The 18,254-nt window shown below is 33.6% G+C and overlaps 1 protein-coding gene and 1 pseudogene across 23 annotated transcripts; one reads left to right on the plus strand and one right to left on the minus strand.

The window, feature by feature from the left end:
- LOC107435399 (tonoplast dicarboxylate transporter-like) overlaps positions 1–16,883 on the plus strand; it is a 92,528-nt pseudogene extending 75,645 nt beyond the window's left edge.
- LOC125419289 (disease resistance RPP13-like protein 4) lies at positions 2,876–12,972 on the minus strand. Of its 23 annotated transcripts, none has more exons than XM_060817481.1 (6): positions 12,636–12,972; positions 12,285–12,529; positions 12,018–12,116; positions 11,003–11,094; positions 9,411–9,472; positions 2,876–5,663 (listed from the first exon to the last, which is right to left on the minus strand). In XM_060817481.1, the coding sequence occupies exon 6, from the start codon at positions 5,632–5,634 to the stop codon at positions 3,073–3,075; it is 2,562 nt and encodes an 853-aa protein (XP_060673464.1). In that variant the 5' UTR covers positions 5,635–5,663; positions 9,411–9,472; positions 11,003–11,094; positions 12,018–12,116; positions 12,285–12,529; positions 12,636–12,972; the 3' UTR covers positions 2,876–3,072. The 23 variants fall into 23 exon arrangements, with proteins under 23 accessions (XP_060673464.1, XP_060673442.1, XP_060673441.1 ...); XM_060817459.1 differs by having other exon boundaries at positions 10,299–11,094; XM_060817458.1 differs by having other exon boundaries at positions 10,299–11,462.
- Positions 16,884–18,254: the final 1,371 nt, after the last annotated feature.

Genomic DNA, 18,254 nt, shown 5'->3' on the forward strand with positions numbered 1-18,254 from the left:
GTAAATTGTGTATTGTGCTATTGTAAAATAATTTGAATCCAATCGCTTGTGATTTGAATTTAAACATATCTCATAGAAATGTACAATTTACCGTGTATGACCTGCTTTCTTGATCATTTATGTTTCTCACTAAACTTTTTAATGCACGCTGTCATTTATTATCACTTTCTACTTTTCACCATCCTTTCAATTTCTTCTTTTTGTCTTCAAAAATGCTATTTAAGATTTAGCAAAGATATGGAGATTCGTAAATCAACAATATACTCAGAAACATAGACAGTGTATCATACAATATATCTAGCGCTATCAAGCGATGAACGGCATCCCAGAACACCACCAGATAGTAAAAAAAATAAAAACCATAAACCATAGGATATACCCACCTCACAACTCTTAATCTACGAGAGATATCGTAGCAATAATAAACCTGTGGAATGAACTCAACCTCACAACACCATGACAATACTAAATCTATGGGGTGAACCCAATCTCACGACATCATGACCATAATCAACCTATGGGATAAACCCACCTCACGGCGTTTAATGTACTACATGCATCATGGCAAACTTGTATACTATAATATAACACTGATCCCAAAAACAAGTACTATATGGTACACTAATTAAAAATAAACAATACGGTATTCGTAAAATAATCTTATAAGATCATACTTTTCTAAACAATACTGTATTATAAATTATAATTTAATATTCAATTCCAACCGTTTATTTAAATATTCTAAAAATTTCAATTCATCATTTCATGGCAAAACCAGAAATTTCATAGTGAAATATATATCACCATAAATTAATTTTAAGGACATAAATTATAAAATACTTGAACATGCTAAAATTATATAATTTTCAATCTACCTTCTCAAAATCAATTATTTTCCAAAATGATTTAAAACCTCAATTCAAATATCAAGGTACTTAAATACCACAAATTCATTATGAACTCATTAGAATTGGAAACCATTTAAAATATTATCATAATTCACATAAAATGATAATACATATATAAAAATGCGAATATTCATATATGCATAAAGTAATCATTTAAATCAAATGATACATACATAAGATAACCAAGCTATATATATATATTATACTGCATAGACAAAATATTTTAAAAATATTACCACTCACAGTACTGCAGATGCTTATTTCTGCGCCCTTGTAGAATCACCTCCGAGCTTAACACGAGTGCTTGTAATATAATAAAAATATTTCTCATGCTCCAACAATTAAACCAAAGACATTCATGTACATCAAAAGTCTTAAAATGATTTTTACAATTATAAAATTATATATATTGGATATGGCTGATCTAATTATACTGCGTATCCTAAAGAATCGGTATCCAAAATTGGAACTTATCACCTTAAGGCCAATCTTTTAAAATTAAACCATCTAATGGGTTCTATTAATATCTAATTTCACTAATCTAACTTCAATTTTGTGCAATTTGACCAATTTTTTCCAAACATAGTCCGAAATTATTCGGTATTTAATTAATTGACCTAAAAATGAAAAAATCATCAAATGATGTCCAAAATTCACAAATTTTATATCAATAGAAAGCCCAAGAGACAAGAAAAACAATGGTGTGCTCACCTCATTCCAAAAGTGTCATCGGTGGTCGGAAAACTTGTCGCATAAATTGGCCAAACTCCCTGTTGATGTATCTCTCAAACCATGAGAAATCTTGGCAAACGGAGCATGGAAATGAGTTCAGAGGATCAAAAAATGGGGCAAGGGTGTATGGCTTGGCCTAGTAGGACCAAAAAATGGCCAAACGGCCAGAAAATGCCAAACACAGTCGATCCCGACGCGTAGTCTGGCGGTTTGGATTGAAATTTGGCCTATATGGTCACCCAAAGGTGGGTAACAAGGGTGGCTAGCATGTATAGATAGATGGTGGCTGGAATTGGGCAAAATAGTGATGATCCGGTTGAGCGTTAAATGGGTTCGTGGCGATCCGATTTGGACCCGTGGATCTTGAGATAAATTTTTCGGGTTTGGAGGATAAAATGAATATTTTGGGACTTATTTCCTGTTTCGCACACTTTTCAACATTCATATAGAGTCTTGGGTCACTAATAAACAAAAATCTGAAACTGATTTAGACACTAACTAATATTCAAAACTTCTCAGAACCATAACTTTTTATCCGTAAATCGGAATTTGACGTGCCACTAGTCTATGCACTCGTATCGACAAGCTCTACATGATACATTAGTCAAACCAAAAATCTTAATCATAGTAAAAGTCAACCTTTGATCCACACACAGTCCATTTGGTCAAACCTGATCAAAATTATACAACAAAGGTATTTTGATACGAATTGTTATAGTAAATGGAATTTTGGCACACTTTATAGTGTTAATTTCATGTTTATATAATTGAGTATATGTAAATTTGTGATTTGAAGTGTAGGGAATTTATGTTCTGCATCTTACAGCTTCATAACCAAACATTTGTCAATTTCTTGGATGCAGGCGGAACTGCCAAATCACAATATAGCTTTGAAGAGGTTTTTCACTCTTTTTGACTACTACAATTTGCAGCTAGAAAAAGAAATCTCTTGAAGATTGTGAATAAAAGTTTTTTTTATTAATTGTAAGATACAAAATAAGTGGGTGCTAACATATATCCGCCAAGTGTGACACCAACAATATTTATAGTGGAGTGTTATGACTGTTAGTTAGTAGTAGAAAGCGAGCCCAATAATATATATCAATGTTTGAAGTTTTGAGTGTTGTGGCGATATTTATGTTCCTTCATCCAATGGAAGTGGAAGGCATAGAGTGGAAGGCATTCCTCTCAAACTTCTTAAAAACTTCAATAAAATTACTATGGAATCAACACACTTAAAGTTAAATTTATTTCAATTATACATAAATACGCCAACACCAATATTACAAAATAGAATCAATACAATAAAGCATAAAAATATCCACACATCACACATATTACAACAGTAGCATCAATGCATAGAAAGAAAATAATATTTATAGTGACATCACACAATTAAAGGACTTCTTGGACATTGTGATTTTCTTCAATCCTAATTTTTTCTCCAAAATCCTGATTTTTTCTCTAAAACTGATTGAGACTTAACAGAACAGGGGAAACCTTTCAGTTTGTAGCAATGACTAACCTCCATGTAGCGTAGCACCGGCATATCATTTTGCAAGTCCGTCCAGTTCACATCCAATCGAGCCAAGAACTTCAAGCATAGACCCTCGATGTTCCAAGCAATGTGATGATTGTCATCCTCAACCTCTGGGGCTAAGTTGATAAGATCTCCATTTTCAATGGAAAGGTATTGCAATCTAGTAAGCCGGGAGGGACAAACCCACAATGGTAGAGTTGAGTGACGGTAATTCCTAAGATACAGCTCCTGCAACGCTGGAGGAGGAACTAGCCGATCCATCTTCTTCAAGATCTCTGAGGTGTTCCTCTTACAATTGCCAGCATCAATACCTAGAACCTTGAGGTTTTCGAGATGAGCTAGGACGTTCAGCTCGTTTTCTGAGACTTCAGTATCATCACTTAAGTTGATTCGAAGTACTCTCATCTGTTTAAGTTCTCCAAGCTCAATAAGTTGGCAGCAGTTTCCTTTCGACTGACTCATCACCATGAATCCAGATAGTTCTTGAAGATTAGATAACCCTCCCAATCCCCTGGGTAGGTTCTCAAGTGGACAAGACCTCGAGTCTAATAATATCAGCCTCCTTAAAGTTGTAATTGATGGATGTATACTTTTCAGATCGACGCATTTGGTCAAAACCAATAACTGAAGATTGAGAAGTTTTCTAATTGAAGATGGCACTGATTCTAAGCCTCGAACTCCAGCAAGATTCAGATTCGCTAATCGTTTGAGGGAACTAATCCACTTAAACAGCTCTTCTGCATTGATCTCTTTCAAGTTGCTATTTGAGATATCCAACACTCTAAGGGATGTCAGTGAGCCAAAATTCTTTAAGTCATGCTTCACGATATTTGACACCAATAAAATTAATGCTCTGATCTTCGACTTGTTTCCTAGTGGCTTTCCTTGCATGGCATTGCTGAAACCTAACCACCGACATTCCTCTGTCAATCTTTGCTGGCCTTTTTCATCAAAGCTACAAAATGCCTCCTCCTGAGCATTCATGCTGATCAATTCCCGCACCATATCATGTATCTTACAGTTGTAGATCCTCCCATCATAGCGTCGTTGTTGCATAGCTTCGACAAGACACCTTTTCACTAGTTGCAAGAGGTATTCGTACCCCATTTCAATTGCTGATTTTGAGCCTTTGCCCTGGATAAGACCCTCACCAACCCACCAATGGATTAGTTGTTCGGTTCTTACCTCGAAGTCTTCAGGGTAAATGGAGAAAGACAATAGGCATTGCTTTAGATGAGATGGGAGTTCATCATAACTCAGTTGAAGAGATGCCATAACCGATTTATTTCTTCCTTCAGTTGTCAAGTCATGAAAACTTTCCCAAGTTTGAGTCCAACTAGCAAGCGATTCAATCTTTGGTGCTAATAAAGCTCCTATTGTCTTGATTGCTAGTGGAAGCCCCCCACACTTCTTCGTGATATCCTTGCCTATTTTCTCAAACTTGGGATTTGGACAAATTCCCTTATTAGAAGAAAATGCAAATTTGGAGAATAAAGACCAACTGTCGATGTAATTTAGAAAATCAGGCTTATGGATCCGCGAGTTTTCAATGCCCATATCATTAGCAACATTTTCATTCCTTGTAGTAATTATGATGCAGCTGCTTTTACCATCTCGTCTTGGAAAAATGGAGCACAGGGTTGTCCACCATTCCATATTCATTTCCCATACATCATCCATAACAATAAGGCAAGTCTTATCAGCAAGAACTTGTTGAAACTCTCCAAGCAATTGGCTACTATCGAACCCAGATACCTTTTTCCCTAACCTTTCCAACATGCGCTTTAGAACATGCTCCTCCCTAAAAGCTCTTGAAACAGTAACCCATATGATCTTATCAAACCGACTTAGTACCTCATTATCATGAAAGATTTTCTGGGCAATGGTGGTTTTTCCCAAACCCCCCATCCCCACAATGGCAATTTGCAAAAGTGTTTCTTGGGTGTCAAGAATCCACCCTTTGATCTTCTTCAAATCAGCTTCCAATCCAACTGTCTCGGATGGGTAGGAATCCTGAGACATGAATCCTCTAGCATGGCTTGAATCTTCAGTGTGAATGGTATGATGTGGGTCTCTTTGGAAACTACCCAAGCTCTTCTCTATCTGCTCAATTCTCGTATTGATGTCTTTCAATTTCTTTCCTGTCTTATACAAAAACAATGGATCAGAGAGGTATGAATGGAAGCAAGATCGATATTTCTTGTATTCATCTCTGACAATGCAATCAGTAAGAACGTTATCAGCATCATAAATCATTCCCCTAAGCTTGATTATAGCTGCCTTGGCAACTTCATTCTTATTCTTGAGATTCTCAGTGTCAATCATGAAGGCTATCATAAGATCAAGGCGTGACTCCATTTTATCAAACTCAACTTTGAAGTCCAATGCGTATTGTGCCTCGTTCTTTACTAGTTGAAAAAGGTTTTGGAGCATAGCATCTACCGGCTGAGACATGATTGCTTCCTGCTTAATTTGTCTTCTACCTGTTACATATAATTAATTTCACAGTGCTGTTATCTTATTTTATCCCTCACTTTCATAATTAGAATTTAAAATATCAACATATAAACAAATAAATAAACAAAACTACAAATCATCACTCTCTTTTGTGTTGAAAAATTAATATTAAACTTGGATTAGAAGATTTGAAATTAAAGCGTTCAAGATATATTGAAGTAGTAAATTTGTATTTGAAATTTAAATAACTCTAGATTAGGTTGTAGTTAAATTTAAATGTATAATATATGTCTATTTAGAGACTTATATTTTATGTATTGAAATGTGAAAAAAAGTGCGAAGAAAAAAAAAAAGAAGTAAAAAAAAAAAAATTGAGAAATAAAAATATTTGTTTTGTTCTTGTGAGTTCTGTTTCCTTCCTCTAAATTGATATTTTTATTAAAAAAAAAAAACCAACAATGGTATTAGAGTAGGATACTACACTAGACTTGTGATTAAAAGGGCAAAAAAAAAAAAAAAACAAATTCTCTGGTTGTTACAATCTGTAGGTAAGAAAAAAGAATTGAGAAATAAAAATATTTGTTTTGTTCTTGTGAGTTGTGTGTCCTTCCTCTATATTGATATTTTTATTTTAAAAAAAAATAAAAAAGGAACCAATACTGGTATCAGAACAGGTTACTACACTAAACAAAAATTCTATGGTTGTTACAATCTGTAGGTAAGGGAAAAAAAAAAAAAAAAAAAAAAAAAAAAAAAAAAAAAAAACATGGCGGCTCCAAGTAACTCTATTCTAATTCCTTAAAATTATCTACTTTATTTTTCAAAGGTGAAGAATATCAGTTTTGGAGTATCAGAATGAAAACTTTATTTGTTGCCTTTGACTTATGGGAACTAGTTGAGAATGGTTATACAAATTATGATAACAAAGAATGAAGAGAAGCAAGACCAACTGCAGCACAACTGAAAGAGTTGACGGAAATAAGAAAAAGGATGTTGAGGCTTAATCTATTATTCAACAAGCTTTGGATGACACAATATTCCCAAGGATAATGGGTGCAAGTTACTTCGAAGTGAGTATGGAGTAGCGAATCAGGTAAAAACTATGAGATCGCAAATACTAATTCGTGACTTTGAAACTTTGTTCATGAAAACTAGGAGTCAATTGATTTTCTTGCTAGGGTTATTGGTGTTATAAATCAATTAAAATCCCTTGGTGAATATTGGATCAAAAAGTTGTTGAAAAGGTGTTGAAGAGTTCAAATTCTAAATCTGACAGAATCGTGGCAGCAATTGAAGAATCAAAGGATTTATTTCAATTATGTTTTTCTAGACTTAATGGTTCTTTAAAAATGCATGAAGAAAGATTGCACAGGTCTATTGAAGTTTGAGTAGAGCATCCTTTTCAGGCACGTTCAGACTACAAAAGAGGTAAATATCAAAATTTTTCAGGGTTGGAAAATCATGCAAAACACAAAAATTAGGATTTTCAGAATAAAGGACAAGTTGAGGCAGAAAACCAATATGGTGAGAGGTATTCTCATAAGGATAATGGTATATGCATACTTATTATCACCGTAAGAAGATTGGGCATATTGAGAAAAATAGCTGTTATAAAAATAAGAATTCTAATATTCCTTATTGTTCCTCTTGTGAAAAATATGGACATAAGTTAAGAATTGTTGGCATAAACCAAAAACAAATGTGAATTCTGTTGAGGAAGAAAGTGAACAAATAATAAACAAGAATTGAAAGAAGAAAGTTCGTTTATATCTTGTGTTGCTGATATAAAAGAAAATAGTTGGTATATTGATACCGGATGCAGTAATCATATGATTGGTGATAAAACTGTGGTTTTTGTTTTAGATGGGTTTAAAGGCCAAGGTAAGTGGAATTGCTTTGGTTGACAGTGGAAGAATTGTGCACAATGTTATGTATGTACCAGGTTTGGCTCAAAATTTGATAAGCTTAGGACAGTTAGTGAAAGCAGGTTATTTTGCAATTTTTGGTGAAGAATGTTGCACGGTATGCAAAAAGGAAGATAATGAACCAGTGATGGTCCAACAAATTTGGTCAGAGAGGGCACAATTGAAAACAATTGATAATAAAACTAAAAAACTACTTATTTATGAAGTGCATGATTAGTAATTTATATTTTCTATTTAACTATAGTGTTATAATATAAAATCATGCAATAGTTATAATAGAAATAATATTTAAAAAGACAATATTTTACATTTAATAAACTTGAAAACTATATAGAAATTGATTTTTTTTTCTTTTTTTCTTTTGTATAAAAACTAGTTTAAATGGTGAAAAATATTCATTAAAAAAATAGTAAAAGATATTTTTAGATATTTTTTTCTAAAAGAAAGAGATTTGTAGGCTTACATGACAATTTTAAAAGTGTTTTTGCAACGTTTAAAAGAGTAATATTTAGTGTTAGATTAAACAAATTCATTAAGCAAAAAATGAAAAACTAAATAAAAGAAGGAAATATGAATTAAAGGGGGCACATGCCTAAATTTAAGTGATAATCAACCAATAGGAAAAAATAAATTAGCAAAAGTGTTTGAAAAAAAAAATAAATTGAGGGGGGCACTTATTTTCTCTTGATTTTTTGTTAGACGATGAGATGAAAAGCTAGATTCAAAAAGGTGGAAAAAGCTTGAAAAAGTCTTTGCAATTGAGAATTCACAAGCTGTGGACAAGATGTTGATGTTGATGCTGATGAAGTTTGAATTAACGAGGTATTTGGGTATTGACAAAGTTTCGTAGAAATCTAAAATTCTTTAGAAAAGTGATTTTTTTTTTTTTTTTTTTTGGTTTAGATAATTTTAAAAACAGAAATTTGTAAACTCCAACAGAAAATAAATATCACAGTAGAAAATTGAAATGGAAAGTAAATTTTCCTAAAAAGGTGTCATTTTAAAATTTTTTGAGAAATTACTCTTATATAATTTTTTTAAATATAGTTTTATTCTTTAATTTTAATGTACAAATTTATTTAATTACTTGTAAGTTTTATTTTCTTCTATAATTAACCAAACACTATAAAAAAAATCCTAAAAAAATTCATTCTCAAGAAATTAAATCCTAGAAAACTGATTCTTGGAAATCAATTTCCTTCAATACTTTTTCCTTTTACCAAACAAGCTATAAGGGACGGTTTATTGGAAAATTGACTCAAATTTGTATTGAAAAATTTAAATAAGTTAAAATTAGATTGTCGATCTTACTATTTCCGCTTACGGACCCATAATATCTATAACCACAATAACCACAACTTTATGTGCGCTGGAGGCCATTGCATGGCAACTACACAATCCATGACCAAGTATTTCTATGCATAGAATATCTTGTATATGAACATGTCGTGTACATCAATATAATGCATGCCCATGTATATCTTCAATAGTCAATCTCAAACGCAAATATTTTATGCATATTATGTAATCATCGAAGTCTAACATAGTCAATATAACACATCAAATAACACATATTGGTTGAGGTGAAGATTTACTTACCTTCCTACTTGCACACGCTAGAGAAGAATTTTATGCTTGCTAGGAGATCTATTACTTAAAACACAAATCTTGGAACAAAATCACTTAGATTTCTACTTAAAGAAATCTCTCACTTGCCAAAAAAGGGCTTGAAGAGAAATTTTGAAAGACTTGAAATGATAGCTTTTTCCCCCCTACTACGCTAAAGGCAAGAATTAGAATGAATGAACATAAGTTCAATTACTATATTGGTTTGGTCTCCAATTTTACCTTGCTTGGTGCTTGGCTTGGTCTGCAAGTCTACTGGACTTGGTCTCCAAGTTTTACTTAGCCTGTATATAGAAGAAACTTAATTAATGTATAAGGCAAATCACTTCCCACCACCTGTCAGATAATAAGCATGACTAATCAAGAATGAATTCCATATAAACATGGCTAAGCAAACTAGATTCCATGTATCGAAATTCAAGTATGACTAAGCAACTTATCCAACCATCTGTCAACTGCCAAACAACTCCTTTTCCAGTTGGCATTAATTAAAGCTTATGCAATGACTAAGCAAAAATTAAGAAAATACATAAAACTTACTTAATCAATTTAAGAAATAAATAGTAATACGACTTATGATTGTATGGTAAAACATATATGTTAAACTAGAATATTACAAAAGGTTAGCATAATTTCTTTCAAATGTTAACTTGAGGATATCGTGCAAACTCAAGTAATTTTAGAAGGATATTTATGTATTTCAATTGTATTTTGAAATATACACATATCCGTAAGTTAACTTTTTTCACATGAATTGGACTATATATATATATATATACATACATATATATATATATATATGCTGATCACGTGAAATACAGGATGGATTAACTAAGATTAGAAATATTTAATTGGCATATTATTCTTGTTTATACTTTTGTTCATATGTTTATAACAAGTTGATTTTTTTATTTTTCATTTTTATTTTTTGTCTTGCTAAACTTTACTAGCTTAATTAAGGTGTTCTTTATTAGGAAGAATTATATAAATTAAAGGAATATTGACATAATTACAACTCAAACTCTATTAAATTTTGCACACTGCATCTTAAATAATCTTTTTTGGCAGCACCATTTATCTTCTATTAAAGTATCAAACGGAAATACTCACGTGCGTGATTCCCCAGCAAGTGTGATCGATCTCATTTTACCCACAGCTCATCTCTCTCTGCAATTTTTTTTTTTTTTTTCCTTTTTCTGGGGGAAACAAAGGAAAATTCCACTGAACAAAAGCAATTAGATCAGATCAAAGAAAATAAAAAGATTAATTCAGATCAAGATCCTGGAGGCTGAATCTCACGTTTCTATATACTTAAAATTCGCAACGAGTTGAAGTTCGAGTAGAACTTAGGATCCACAAATAACTTGGCTGAAGGCTGATGCAATAGCTTAAAAACCATTATTTACAGGTTGTACTTTTTTTTTAATTTTGATGCTAGAAATTAGATTCCATTCCCACAGAGTTTCTTAATGTCCAAGATTTAATATCACCTATTAAATTTAACCTTACTATATAAAATGCTATCATCTAAGTTCTGAAATATCACCTATTAAATGCATCGTACAGGACATTTGACAAACAGTTAAAAGACTACAGCACAAAATAGCAACATAAATGTTATTTCAAGTCACATACTCAGGATAAGTCAATGACAAAATTAGACAACATAAAAGTTTATGAATAAGGTAAAACGACATTTGTTCACAAAAGTATTATAATGTAGCTGCAGCCTGCAGAAACTAAAATAGAGAGAGTCAATAAGGTCTACCAACTCTAAATGAAGAATTCTTTACAGCTGTTTGAGACTTCCTTACCTCCACACCTAAATTCATGCTTAAAAATACTGAATCTTCCTTGGCTGAGACACTAAACTACAGACTGGGCATCTCAATGGTACAGCCATAATCTGTACGAAGTACATAACACAACAATCATATTACAACACTTTCTCTCTGTCATTATTAGTAAATGCGAAACAGCCTCACTAAGAAAAGCCCAAACTTAAAGCATGCAAGTGACCATTAGGATTTGATCAGCTTCATTTCACGTACGTGTACTGCTAACCAGTTCGATGTTCATGGAAAGAAATGGATAACAACAACAAAGTAACTCATATATAAAATTAGTAATAATAATAATAATAATAACTAAATAACCAAAAAAGCTATAAGCCAAAATTAGTTTGCATCATAGCCAATTCTTACTATCTAAGTTTGCATCATAGCCATTGCTGATAGAACATAACAGGAGAAAACAAAACCCAGGTCCATGAGCCTGCCTACGTAAGAAATGTAAAATGAAAAGAAGAATGAAGTAAAATCACCATGAATACAAATTATGAAAGTATGTAATTCGCTGACAATTGTAACCTCTAAATACGTAAACCAACATGATTTTTAATCAGATATTTATCTAATTTTGATTAGTCAAGTATATTTACTGGAATACATAAACCAGAAACAGATCAAAAGAGGAATCATGCATTTTTTTGTGACATGGTCAATTTTATGAACATTACCAAAGTTGACAACATTGTTTTCGCATCAAAGTCCAAGTTTCTGTTTATTTTCTAGTAACACTAATAGCAAATTACTCTAATTCCAATATCAGATTCACCAAACCAGTAAAGTTTCCCCAATAGTAAAAGGAGGATCTGTAAATTGAAAAGGTATACAGATATGGATGCATGAAAAATGAAATAACTACCAAAAAAACTAAGAAAATATAAATTTCTTTTCAAAAATTCAATATAGAAGATGCCAGAATACGAAGCTAATTGAGATGGAACATTAGTATCACACACAATAGCAGAAATTGATCTGACAGTACCGCTTCCACATGCTGCGGAACGTAGCTAGGTTAACCTCCAAGGTCCGACAACTTTGTTGTAACATTCCCTTTTGTTACCTTTTTCATAATAAATCCTACCTGCAGATTGGTATGTATCCAGTATTGTAATAAATTAATTTAATATATTCCCAGATGGAAATGAAAAGAACTCATTATAAGTGCAAAATTTACAAGCATTTGATTTATCCTTACTATGCAAAAATTAATGGTTATTAGCCATAAACCTTTTCAAAAGGTGCAACTCACCTTAATGATCATATCAATTTTCATCAGCCCTTGGAATCAGACGAAAGAAAAGAATATTAATACATACAAGCGAAGTCTTTCTAGTATTCTAAATCCTATCGAAGATAGCTCCATTTCCTGCTTGAAAAGGAGGCTGAAATTTAATTCAACAATGAAATTGGCACAAACACCGCAAACAGCTGATACATTGAGGTTAAACATCATGAAAAGGCAAACTGATGATATTCCTGAAAATTTTGCCATCGCTGCAAAGAGGTTTTAGGTGCAATCAAAAGAGACATCTATAAAAAATCTGTTGTAGAAGCCTAGAACTAATTTCTAAAATAAAAGCAGTAAAACACACAAATTTACCGAGGTTCAGTCAAAATCGACCTACGTTCTCGTTGCTCAGGCGTCAAGCTTCTGCACTATATGAATATTATGTTTACAAGCTTAATCACGGAACCTTTAATGGTGGATTCACACAAGAATTCCCAAAACCAAACCCAAAATCCCAATAGACCCATTCACTCTTCGATCGCCATAGAGATCTCTCTCAAACCCACTCTGAGAACACAAAGAAAGACAAAGAAGAATGTCTCCGAAAGCTAAAGGGATTTCTTTTGCACAAAGCTCTACACGATCTGCAACATTCTTTTTACTCTCTGTTTTTTTCCCTCAACTCCAAAAAGAAGAAGACCAGACTATTTAGATATATGTGTATATATATATATATATATATATATATATCCAAAAGACCAGTAAACAATGCTTCAATTAATTTCTTCAACAGCTTCTACGTGGCAAGCAACCTGTGGTAACTAAAACCCATGCGAGATGACCTTTCTGCCCTTCGTTAATTGAAGGCAGCAAAATGATGCCGTTTTGATCCTGGTGTCTAAGTCTGTACTTTTACTCGTCTTTCTTACCTGATCATTAGCTTATGAACACAGATATGGACAGCTTGATTTGAGGATTATTTTCTTACAAAATCAGTTTCTATCTGCAGTCACAGCTGTTAGCATTAAACTAGCTTTACATATTGTAGGACATACATTGACTACTAAAAATGTCCAGATTCAGGAATCAAACTGAAAATTCCTTTTCTTTACCATTTTAACAGTTTTAAGTGATTTGAGTTCCATTATCAAGCTGCAATACATGCTCTTACTCTATAATGCTCAGCAATATGAAGCTATATATTTTGTCATTTTCTTAATATTCTTAAATCGTAATAGCCAATCTGGCAGCTGTAACCGTTCCATTCAAGTTCCTTTTTCTTTCCTTTTTCTTTAAACAAACCCCCTTTTTTTTGTTGCCAGTAGAATATATTAGAACCACTGAGAAATTATAATATCATTTCAAACTAACATTTGGACCAGTAGAAATGCACAAGTTGAACAAAGTGCCAAATTTCACATACAGGGAATGTCATTATATGGACATCCTTCGATAAAACAGAACTAAAAGCAGAGCATTCTATGGGGAATTTTTATGCAATTGACTGCTGAAAACAATTGAGTTTTACAAAGTGTAAATATTTACATTTTAAAACTTACCTAAGCTATTAAAAGAGATATAGCATATGTTTGCTAAAGATGCAAAGTTTTAATGGTTCAAATTATCTTGCATAATCTGTTGTTTGGTGAATTTATTGTGTAAAACAGATAAGCAATTTCTGCTACTGACTCCCGTAATGAAGGGTAGGATTTCATCTGACGTAGTGAAAAGCTGATCCAAGAGCAACAGATTGATGGTCATTGCCCTACACATGATAAGCAAGTAACCTTGAGGCAATACAGAAAAAGAAAACTCTTGGCAGATAGTATAGTAACTTGATTCAAATCAGTTTGGGCTAATAGGATTTTCTTTGCCATGCAAGTATGCAACCCAAACAGTTTGATTAGCCATGTCAGAAACTCTAATGATACAGAAAATGACAAGTTAAAGATCTTTTCTACTATTTTTGAAATCACAGAGTTTTATACCCAAACATGTAGTCGAAGGCACTCTAAGAACTAAACATAAGGACATTTTCCTAACTGAAGCAAAACCTTTGCTAATATCACCAAGGTCCAAAAAATAAGGAATTGACTGCAGCTCATTGACAACATAAGGACCAGCTAATGCTGGTTGAGATCCTTGAAGTGTCAGAAAGCCAAACAGAAGCAGTCTTCAGAAAACGACCAACTGAATTATCCAGGAAAAAATTATTAGAAAAAAAAAAAAAGGACATCCCCAGCTACGAGAAATTCCCCCTTTTTAAGTTATTCCCTACAATTGCTTTATCTAGGGAATCATAACCATCCATAACATGACTTGATTCAGTGGCTTCCCTGCATCTCTTGTAATCAGCATACCTTAACTCTCGCTCAAATTTACATTACTAAAATAAAATATGTATTGAGAAAATAAGGATCAAAATTATGATGTAACAATTACTTAGAAAACAAGTTTGGCATATGGCATTAGTAAAACTAATTCTGCGCGTTTTATACAAGGAAGTCTAAAGTCTTCTCTGGATGCCAAGTAATTACATCATTGAGGAAAAATTCAATGTACTTTGAAAACAAGAAAAATCAATATTTAAAATGCAAGGCATGAACATAATGAACTTTTGCATTAAACTATGTAAAATAAAGGATAACTCATTCATGTATTGCAAAGAGTTTATGGTTTCTGACCATGACAGAACAGAAGTTAGCCATCTATGTGACAATCTAAGTAGACCAAGTAAGTAGGACTGACACAACCGATAAGGTCCTGTTGAAAAGTTATCCAATAAGAGACTCATTTAATGGTAAGTAATTTTTGAACCTGCAAGGCTAATCAATCTTATAGAGTGGGACTAAGCAACTAATTCTTTTAAAACATTTAACGCAGTATGTATTCATAAAAATCTGATCTTAGTTCAACTTTCAATTTTTGAGGAAGGACAAGAAGAAAACATCCACTTGTACCGGACTGGAAAAGGGTCCCTGGGCACTTTACCTCATTTTAATTGGGCCTCTAACGTAGGCAAAAACTGTAACTCCTGGTAAAAAGTTTTCTAAGGAAAGATTTTGGTCATATAAGTAGAAGTTTCCACGCTCTTTTTTATTGTTTTAAATGAGAATGTCAAACAATCAAACATCAATTTTTTTATTTTTTGTGGCTGGCATGGTTTCATGTATATCACTGAATCAGAGTCAAAATTGAAAATGACGATGGACTATCTCCCCGCAGATATTTCACTGATTACTTTGGCTTCAATCGTGTTTGCTTTGCTGCTTTTATTGCTTTGGCTTGGCCAATGGGCTGGTTTGGAAGAGAAGAGCTTCATGGTCAGATATATTGTAATAATTTTCTGTATCGATATGAGCAGGTCCAATGGCATTTGCAGAGAAGATGGTATTGGCAGCGGTGCGTTTCCAAAATACTCATAAATGTTTTATTAACACTGTCTCTCTTGGCTGTTCTTTTCTTCCATATAACATAGCAGAATTTGTGCAGGTGCTAATAGTTCTGTGGATGACAAGAAGCATAACAGATGATATTCCTGGTTGGGCTGCACTCTTCAATGGGCGAGCAGGTGATGGAACTGTCAGTGTAAGTTTCTCTGCTTTCAAGAAAATCCCAAATGCCATCCACACATATATAATTCCTTATCGAATTCAAATTGATTATTTATTTTTTATCTTCTAACTCTGAAATTTGAGAATAGGTGATGATGGCAACCTTCTTGTTTATAATTCCAAACAAGTAGCAAAAGGGTGAGAAGTTGATGGACTGGAACAAATGCAAGAAACTACCTTGGCACATCATATTGCTGTTAGGTGCTGGCTTTGCCATAGCTGATGGTGTCTGGACCAGCGGCCTGACAGATATATTGTCGAAAGCCTTGGATTTCTTGGAGGAAGTTCCATATTTAGCCATTGCCCCTGCTGTCTGTCTTATAAGTGGGACTATCACTGGGTTCACATCAAACAATGCCACTACAACCCTTGTGATTCCTCTGCTGGTTCAGATTACACACAGTATGCATGTCCACACACTTTTGCTTTTGGTTCCTGGAGCAATTGGTGCACAGCTTTCGTACTTGCTCCCAACAGCAACACCTTCAAATGTTGTTGGGTTTTCAACTGGCCATATTGAAATCAAAGATATGACCAAGACTGGTATCCCACTTAAGATTGCTGGAATTGCTGCACTTTCCCTTTCGATGCCTACACTTGGTAATTAATTACTAATCCATTCTTTAATCTTTTGCTCACCTGTTTCATTAATCTTAACAGATTAGAAAATTTGTAAGCATTATACTGTATGTGTGTCATTAGTAACTGAGTTTTGCTTGTGCAGGAGCTTATGTATTCGGGACGAACGAACCAGTGAAATAACTGGCAAATGCTTGCACATTATATATATATACATAGTTGTTGTGAAATTCAGAGAATCAAGAACACAAAAACAGCAAAGAACACAAACAGTTTAACGAGGTTCGGCCAAGATAATGCCTACGTCCTCGTTGCTCAGGTCTGAGCCTCTGCTCTTATTATCTAATGAGGAAATACAAGCTTCACAAAGTCTCCAGTGGTGTTTACACAAAGAACACCCAAACATCACTTTGTGATCCCTTTACACCCTCACTAATCTCTCAACGTTTTCACAAAGAAAACTTACAGAACCTTTCAATGAATTGAATCGGTAAAGAAAAACCCTGAATTTCTCTCTCTCAAACCCTAAACTCAACTCAATATATGTTCTGCAAAATCTGTGATTCTCTAGCTCGAGGAAGAAGAAAAACTGTTTATATGTATAACTGTTGAGAGCTGACGGGGAAAAACTCGCTGGCGTGGACCAATTAAGCTTCTCATAACTGACTTAACAGCCACACTTGCCATTCTAGTGTTTCAGTTATCTTAAAACAAATTCCAAAAACGTTGTCGTTCCTTCTTGAATCACTTGAACTCCTCCCAGAACGCCGTCGTTTCATACTCTTCCTTTCTTTCTTCAGATCACAAGTTCGAGTATCTGAAGCTGGACAATATCTTATATTTCCTCAGCTCTTGAGGATTATTTCTTCACAATAGTATTAGTCATATCAAGATACGACAAAGAACTATTTATAAGATCAGCAACAGTTTGATTGTTCTTGGGACGACGAAGTTTGTTCGTACGTAGTTTTCGTTTGTATAGCTATATAACGATTTCTGTTTTTAGAGATTGGAACCGTTTTCAGTCTGAAATTTCATAATGTGAAATATATTTAGGCTTAGACTCATTCATGCTCCTTTCGAGTAATTTTGGCTGCTCATTTCATGCCCAAGCACATTCTCATTACAGCATATTTTAAAAGAAACTACAGAAAGTACAGCTGCTCGGTATACACCTTTTGACGCAGAGTTGAGGACATGCCTCTCAAACTATAAACTTACTTCTTTGTACAAGGTTGGCCTGCCAAAATTTGGTTCTCTTAAAATTATACAAACTAGACTTAAATTTCATTTAATGGTACACAAATACATCATCCTTTACAGAAAGGGGCCTACAGAACTTAGAAGTACAACACCCAAGAAGCATAACTCCATTGCATACCGAACATATATTTACAGTGGCAATGTCAATGTATAGAAAGCAAATATTACAATCTCCAACTCATACAATCAATGGCCTTCCTTGACATCGTGAAATTTTTTTTTTCCCCCCTGTAAATCAATTCCTGAATCTTGATTTTTTCATCCCAACCCCTGGAGACTTAAAGAGTAGGGGAAATCCTTCAATTTGTGGAATGACTAACCTCCAAGCTATCTGAGGCTCTTAGAAAACTACCCAAGCTCGTTTCTATCCGCTTCATTCTCATATTGATGTGTCTCAAATTTGTTGCCAGTCTGGTGCAAAAAAGAAGGGATCGTGAAGGGATGAGCCCAAACGCGACACAATGTTTCTTGTATTCATCTCGGAGAATGCAATCAGTGAGAACATTGTCAGTTTCATAAATGATTTCCCTGAACT

Source organism: Ziziphus jujuba, chromosome 1 (genome assembly GCF_031755915.1).
Source record: "Ziziphus jujuba cultivar Dongzao chromosome 1, ASM3175591v1".
NCBI classification, from domain to species: Eukaryota; Viridiplantae; Streptophyta; class Magnoliopsida; order Rosales; family Rhamnaceae; genus Ziziphus; species Ziziphus jujuba.

Coding starts and splice junctions, on each gene's coding strand:
- LOC125419289 (XM_060817445.1), bottom strand. CDS start 12,082: ATGTTACAACAAAGTTGTCGGACCTTGGAGGTTAACCTAGCTACGTTC. Junction 9,473..12,017: donor TTCCGCAGCATGTGGAAGCG/GTACTGTCAGAT, acceptor TTCTATATACAG/GCTAAGTAAAACTTGGAGAC. Junction 5,664..9,410: donor CAAGCCAAGCACCAAGCAAG/GTAAAATTGGAG, acceptor TATATGTAACAG/GTAGAAGACAAATTAAGCAG.